The 8,321-nt window shown below is 28.3% G+C and overlaps 1 protein-coding gene across 1 annotated transcript in view; it reads right to left on the minus strand.

The window, feature by feature from the left end:
- Positions 1-1,182: 1,182 nt before the first annotated feature.
- The window catches only part of LOC106691654 (uncharacterized), a gene marked incomplete at its 3' end in the record, with an annotated part of 31,321 nt that continues 24,182 nt past the window's right edge, over positions 1,183-8,321 (minus strand). The window contains exons 4-9 of the mRNA XM_067052682.1: positions 7,966-8,040; positions 6,727-6,801; positions 4,245-4,301; positions 2,559-2,621; positions 1,629-1,691; positions 1,183-1,245 (exon numbers count right to left, since the gene is read on the minus strand). Coding sequence (XP_066908783.1) covers positions 1,183-1,245; positions 1,629-1,691; positions 2,559-2,621; positions 4,245-4,301; positions 6,727-6,801; positions 7,966-8,040 — 396 coding nt within the window. The remainder of the gene's footprint in view (positions 1,246-1,628; positions 1,692-2,558; positions 2,622-4,244; positions 4,302-6,726; positions 6,802-7,965; positions 8,041-8,321) is intronic.

An 8,321-nucleotide genomic window follows, 5' to 3' on the forward strand; every position in this document is an offset into this window, starting at 1 on the left:
TTTATCTACTAAAATACTATATATATATATATATGTGTTTGTGTGTATGTATGTATGTATTTGATAACACCATATTTTTAATTACGTTGTAAATAATTTGAAAATAGTATTAGTGTTTAATTTAATTACATTTATTTTTATTTAATTGGCAACAGACCGACCATCTTCGTTTTCATATTAGTTCCGGCTAATTAGTGGCTATGATATTGCTAAGGAGCCCTGACTGCGTTTATAATTTAATAGTTTGGACATTTTAGCTGCTTAATTTTTTTCCAAAGATTTTGCATCACCTCGTTTGTGGTTACTCTAGTGGCATTAGATGCTACAATGGCCAAGTCTCCCACCATTGCAGCACTGCGGTCGTATGATGACGACGCCGGGGAACCCACTTTTGCATTCCCTACCGACGCCGGTACTGGGGTTCCGTGTCCCTCCACCGTAGCACGATTGACGTTATTTTCCATAACACAATCTGGTGAGAATCCCCCTATCCGCCACCTGGGGAGGCGCCCTATGGGAGACTAGCTACTCCACACGTGTGTGTGTGTGAAATCTTTCGCATTTTATATCTCCTGCCAGGTTTTGGAACAGCCGCCTCTAACTTGAGGAACAGACGCTGACCAGTACGCCGCCTATTCTAGGAACCGTCGCGCCTGGATTTGATTCTAGTTTTGGTCCACCCCGGGTATTTTATTTTCCCGGTTCCCGCCATATCTGGTGAGTATCCCCCTATCCGCCACCAGGCGAGGCGCCCGATGGGAGACTAGCTACTCCAGACGTGTTTGTGTGAAATAAAATAGTGCATTGATTGATGCTGGAAACTAATAGGAAGTAAAGTCATTTACAAATATTTTCATGACCAAGCAAGTTCTACGTCGTAAAACAAAACAGAACAGTACCGAACGGACAAATTTATGACTCAAATAGTCAAGATTACAAATTATAAGCTCTAATGAATTAATGTTAGATAATATTGAATATTTCTTAAGTAGGTCTAAAAAAAAAACACCGTGTCAAAAAATATACATTACTCGACATGAAATTAACATGCTAATCTAATTTTTAAGCACATAATTATTAGTGAAAGAACGTCTATAGAAGGTTCCTTTAAGAGAAATTTCAAAAAAGTGGTAAACAACAAATATATCACTTAACGTATTATATGTAACAATATTTATTTACCATTTTCAAAATATATGGCTGGTAACCACTGTCTCTAAGATAAAATCCATTGCCACTTTCCCCCTGAAATATAATGCATTCTTATAATACAACAATAAAATTGTGAAAAAAAAGAATCACTGGGATATAACAAAAACGGATGAAATTAATAAATAACGAACTAATTTATGACTCAAAGGGTCAAGATTACAAATTATGAGCACTAATAAATTAATGTAAGATTATATTGAATATGTGTTTGATTTTCTTAAGTTGAACATTTTTTTGTCGATTAATATACATCAATTAAGTTGGAAATGAACATGCTAATAAAATTTATAAGCACATATTAATTAATGAAAGGACGTCAACAGAATGTTCCCTTTTTTTTTGAAAAGAAATTTCAAAAAACATCATAAACAACATATATATTTCCTTATGGGTTATATATAAAACAATTTATTTACCTTATTTAAAATATATGGCTGGTAACCATTGTCTCCTAGATTATATCCATTGCCACTTTCCCCCTGAAATATAATGCATTCTTATATTTTAATAATAAAATTGTGATTTAAAATAAAAAAGGAGGTAACTTAATCGAAAATTACTGGGATATTAAAAAAATGGATGAAATTAATAAATAACGGACCAATTTATGACTCAATGGTCAAAATTACTAATTATTAGTGCTAATAAATTAATGTTAGATTATATTGAATATTTCTTAAGTCCATCTAGTTGAACATTTTTTTGTCGATTAATATACATGAATTAAGTTGGAAATGAACATACTAATCTTATTTATAAGCACATAATAATTAGTGAAAGGACGTCTACAGAAGGTTCCTTTAAGAGAAATTTCAAAAAAGTCGTAAACAACAAATATATTTCGTTATGGGTTATATATAAACAAATTTATTTACCTTTTTAAAAATATATGACTGGTAACCATTGCCTCTTAGATTATATCCATTGCCACTTTCCCCCTGAAATATAATGCATTCTTATATTTTAACAATAAAATTGTGATTTAAAAAAAAGAAAGGAAGTAAGATAATCAAAAATTACTGGGATATTACAAAAACGTATGAAATTAATAAATACCTGACCAATTTATGACTCAAAGGGTCAAGATTACAAATTATTAGCTCTAATAAATTAATGTTAGATTATATTGAATATTTGGTCGATTTTCTATAGTACATGTAGAAGAACACCTTCTAGTCAATTAATATACATCAATTAAGTTGGATATCAACATGGTAATCTAATTCATAAGCACATATTCATTAGTGAAAGGACGTCTACAGAAGGTTCCTACAAGAGAAATTTCTAAAAAGTCGTAAACAACAAATATATTTCCTTATGGGTTATATATGAACAAATTTATTTACCGTTTCCAGAATATATGGCTGGTGTCCATAGTCTCCTAGATTATATTCATTGCCATATGCCCCCTGAAATATGATGCATTTTTATATATCATCAATAAAATTGTGATTTAAAAAAAGGAAAAATTAATGCATAACGCACCAATTTATGATTCAAAGGGTCAATATTACAAATTATGAATTAATGTTAGATTATATTGAATATTTGTTCTATTTTCTAAACTATATACATCTAGATGAACACATTCTTGTTAATTAATATACATCAATCATGTTGGATATGAACATTAATCTAATTTATAAATACATAATATTTAGTGAAAGGACGTCTCTGAAGGTCTCTTTAAGAGTAATTTAAAAAAAAAAAGTAGTTAACAACAAATATATCCCTTAGTAGATTATATTAATGATAATTATTATTTTATTATTTTCTTTTTTTTTCGGCCAAGACTCCCATTGGAGTCCTATACTGCCTAACCATGTTTGGGGATCAAAGTTCTTCATTTTGTGGGACCGCCACTCAATAAAAAAAGTCAACGTCCGGATTCGAACCGGCACCGCCAATAGACATCAAATTGGTAAGAGTGTGTCTTAACCACTGAGCTATGGGTGGCCCTTAGTAGATTATATCTAAGAAAACTAATTTAAATAAGTCAAGGTATATAACTGGCAAACTTTATTGATACATTAATCGTATCATCTTCTTGATTAACGTATCAATCAAGTTTGATAAGAAGTTGCTATTTCAATTTATAAGCATATAAAAAATATTTAAAAAAACTACCTACCAAAGTTCCTTTAAGAGAAATTTGAAAAATGTAAAAAAAGAACAATTATATTTCTAACTGGAAATTATTGGAGATTATTTCCGTTGCTTCCACTCTCTCCACCATTTACCTGACATAAAATGCATTCTTATATTCCAAAAATAAAGTGGGGCTGCCCATAGCTCAGTGGTTAAGACACAGTCTTACCAATTTGATGTTTATTGGCGGTGCCGGTTCGAATCCGGCCTGGGACGTCGACTTTTTTCATTGCATGGCGGTCCCTCAAAATGAAGAACTTTGACCCCCAACCATGGTTAGGCAGTATAGGACTACAATGGGAGTCTTGGCCGAAAAAAAAGTGAGATTAAAAAAATTGACAATATAATCTGAAAGTTCTAAAAAATTTCAAAAAAGGTAGAAAACAAAGACTATATTTCTTACTGGATTATATATAACACAATTTATTTACCGTTTTCAGAATATATGGCTGATAACCATTGTCTCCTAGATTATATCTATTGTCATTTTCCTCCTGGTATATAATGAAAGATAATACATAAAAAGATAATATATTATGAAAGATAATTATTGGAGTATTAAAAAATTGATAATAATGAACCAATTTATATCTCTACAGGTCTGGATCATAAATTGTGAATATTGATGAATTAATGTTAAATTATATTGAATAGTTGTTCATATATGAGAAGTAATTCAAGAAGACTACCATCTTGTACTATTCAACAAATATTATTCATTATATTTATTATCAATGAAATTGGAATAGGACTTCCTAATCCAATTTATAAACTCATTAAAATGTATTAAACTACCCAAGAAAGTTTCTTTAAGAGAAATTTAAGAGACGTAGAAATAAACAAATATATTTCATAATGGTATATATGTAAAAAAAATATTTTACCTGCTTCAAAATTTGTGGAAGGGGATGAATGTCATCGAGATTATCTCCATCATTTTTCTAAAATAAACACCATTATTGTATTTCTAGAAATAAAATTAGGATTACAAAAAGGGGAAAAGATAGTAAAAAATAAAGTACTGGTGTATTACAGGAGTGTTTGAAATTAATAATAATGTACTAATTTTTGGCTCTACAGGTCCAGATCTTAAATTGTGATTATTGATGAATTAATTATTATATTATATATAAGTTATATTGAATAGTTATTCGATTTTGTGAAGTAATTCCAGAAGACTACCACCGTGGTAATTAATATAAAAATCAAAATGGGGAAAAAACTTTCTAATCAAATTTATAATCACATAAGAAGTAATGAAGATACTATTAAGAAAAGACCCTTAAAAAAGAAATTTTAAATAATCAGGAATGGACGAAATTTAGTACCGTAGTAGTATCCTCTTTACTTGTTATTTGCTTAAAAAATATTTTAAAAGTACTTTCCCAGTTAGAATGATCTTTTAATCAGCTACATGTATTCTAGATTTATTTCATAAAATCGATCAACTAAAATATATAATTTTACATTGATTCATCAATAATCAAGATTTATGATCTAGATCTGTAGAACCACGTGTTGTTCCATTATTTATATATATATCCTAAAGATTTCCGTAATACATAATTAATTTTATTTCAAATTAACTTTATTCCTCATTGTAATTATACTTTTATTTTTAGATGTATAATAATGTATTATATTTCAGAGCCATGGAAGGGAGAAAGGATATAACGGAAACAACAATGGTGTCATTCATGAGCTGCCACGAATTACTGAAAGGGTAAATTAGTTTTATCAAATATTAATAAAGAAAGAAGAAACGTCGTTTATTTTTAATTAGTCAAAACTTCCCTTGTATTACAGGAGTGTTTGAAATTAATAATAATGTACTAATTTTTGGCTCTACAGGTCTAGATCTTAAATTGTGAGTATTGATGAATTAATTATTATATTATATTGAATAGTTATTCGATTTTGTGAAGTAATTCCAGAAGACTACCATCGTGGTAATTAATATAAAAATCAAAATGGGGAAAAAACTTTCTAATCCAATTTATAATCACATAAGAAGTAATGAAGATACTATTAAGAAAAGACCCTTACAAGAGAAATTTTAACTAATCAGGAATGGACGAAATTTATTCAAGCTCTATAAAATACTGTCATAAAAATAATTTACCTCTTTAATTATAATAGTATCAACAGCATTATATTTGTTTCCGATGTCTCTAATCCTACCATAATTCCTCTGAAATAGAATAAAGAAATGTTTGAGTTTGGGAAAAAATAGAACAATTCATGCCTCTGCTGGTCCAGATCACAAATCTTGGTTATTATTGGGTCAAAGTTTAATTACATTGTATAGTATTTAAATTTTATAATATTCAGCTAATAGAAGATAATCACCTAGTCGATTAATAGATGATTATAATTAGAAAAGTACCTGCAAATAACTACTTAGGAAAAAAGTTTTAAAAAATTGTAACTAATTAGAAAACAAAAATAATCATTTTTGCTCTATCTAAGTTTGATAAAACTAATTTATCCTTCCAATAATTCTTCGCAGCTCATCTCTGACATCATTGTTATATCCATTGTATCCATTATCACTTCCACACCACTGAAATAGAATGCATTATTATAGATCTAAAAATAAATGGATAATTACGATGAGGAAACAAGTTAATCTAAAATAAATTACTTATGTATTACAATATTCTTTAAGATATATAAAGAATGGACTGATATATGGTTCTACAGGTTCAGATCTTAAATCATGATTACTGATGTGTCAAAGTTAAATTATATTGCTTAGATGTTCGATTTTATGAAATTCAACAACCAGGTTATCAATACTACTAATGAAACACCGCTACAAGAGAAATATTGACTAATTAGGAAAGAACGATATTTATTCCTTCTCTATCTAAGTCTGATAAAACTAATTTATCCCAACAAAAATTCTTCGCAGTTCATCTCTGACATCATAGTTGTTTCCATTCAATCCATTCTCCCTACAACGCCTCTGAAATAGAATGCATTATTATAGATCTAAAAATAAAAGTATAATTACAATGAGGAAAAAAGTTAATTTAAAATAAATTAATTATGTATTACGAAAATCTTTAGGATATATCAACAATGAAACAAAATGTGGATTCACAGATCCAAATCTTAAATCTTGATAATTGATGAGTCAATGTAAAAGTATATTGAATAGTTTTCAAGTTTATAATACACATCTAGAATACGTGTAGCCGATTAATAGATTATAGTAACTGGGAAACTACTTGTTAACTATTTTCTTTGCAAATAAGAAGTAATCAACATACTACTAAGGCAAGACCCTAAAAGTGAAATTTTAACTAATTAGAAACAATGATATTTATTCTTGCTATAAAATATTAGATAAAACTAATTTACCCCTTCATTAATTCTTCGCAGGTCATCTATGACATCATTGTTATTTCCGTTGAATCTATTTTCCATTTCATCCAACTGAAATATAATGCATTATTATAGATCTAAAAATAAAAGTATAATTACAATGAGGAAAAAAGATAATTGAAAATAAATTACTTACGTATAACGGAAATCTTTACGATATATAAACAATGGAATAAAATGTGGTTCTACAGATCCAGATCTTAAATTTAGATTATTGATGTGTCAATAAAATTTTTTTTTTTTTTTAGTTGCTCGATTTTATGAAATACATCTAGAATACATGTAGCTGATTAATAGATCATTCTAACAGGGAAAGTACATTTAAACTAATTTCTCAGCAAATAAGAAGTAATGAAGATACTAAGGCAACACCCTAACAAGGGAAACTTCGATTAATTCGAAAACAACGATTTTTATTCCTGCTATAAAATGTTTCATAAAACTAATTTACCCATTCAATAATTCTTCGCAGCTCATCAATGCCATCATTGAAATTTCCTTTATATCCATTTCCCCTATTATCCCACTGAAATAGAAGGCATTATTATTGATCTAAATATAAAAGTACAATTGCGATGAGGAAAAAAGTTAATTTAAAATAAATTAATTATGTATTACGGAAATCTTTAGGATATATAAATAATGGAACAATATATGGTTCTACAGATCCAGATCAAAAATCTTGATTATTGATAAATCAATGTAAAATTATATTTTTTAGTTGCTCGATTTTATGAAATACATCTAAGATACAAGTAGCTGATTAATAGATCATTCTAACAGGAAAATTATTTTTAAACTTTTTTCTAAGCAAATAAGAAGTAATGAATATACTACTACGGAAAGCTACGTAAAGGGAAGTGGATTATACAGATCCAGATCGAAAATCTTGATTATTGATGAATCAATGTTTTTTTTAAATATTTATTTATTGCTATTTACAACTGTACATTATAATACATGTAGTAAATCTGATCTAAGAATAAATCAATGTTAAATTATATCTTTTAGTTGATCGATTGAATGAAATACATCTATTATCCCGTAGTTGATTAACTGATCTTTCTAACTGGGAAACTATTTTAAATTATTTTCTAAGCAAATAACAACTGATGAAGATACTACTACGGAAAGTCCCATACAAGGGAAATTTTAACTAATTACAAATCAACGACGTATCTTCTTTCTTCATAATATTTGATAAATCTAATTTACCCCTTCAATAATTCTTTGCAGCTCATCAATGACATCATTGTTGTTTCCGTTATATCCTTTCTCCCTTCCACGTCTCTGAAATAGAATACATTATAATACATCTTAAATAAAAGTATAATTACAATGAGAAATAAAGTTAATTTGAAATAAAATTAATTATGTATTACGGAAACCTTTAGGATATTTATATATATATATATATATATATAACTTACGATTAGACTGAAAATATCACTTAAAATAAAAAGGGGTTTGGGCAGAGTGACAACACACGGCTACTGAACAACTAACTTTATTATCATATTTCTCTGGTATATATAGACACAGGTTGTTGACAAACTTAAAGACTCTTAATT

This window comes from Halyomorpha halys, unplaced genomic scaffold (assembly GCF_000696795.3).
Source record: "Halyomorpha halys isolate HHAL.00 unplaced genomic scaffold, Hhal_1.1 Scaffold2609.1, whole genome shotgun sequence".
NCBI lineage: Eukaryota > Metazoa > Arthropoda > Insecta > Hemiptera > Pentatomidae > Halyomorpha > Halyomorpha halys.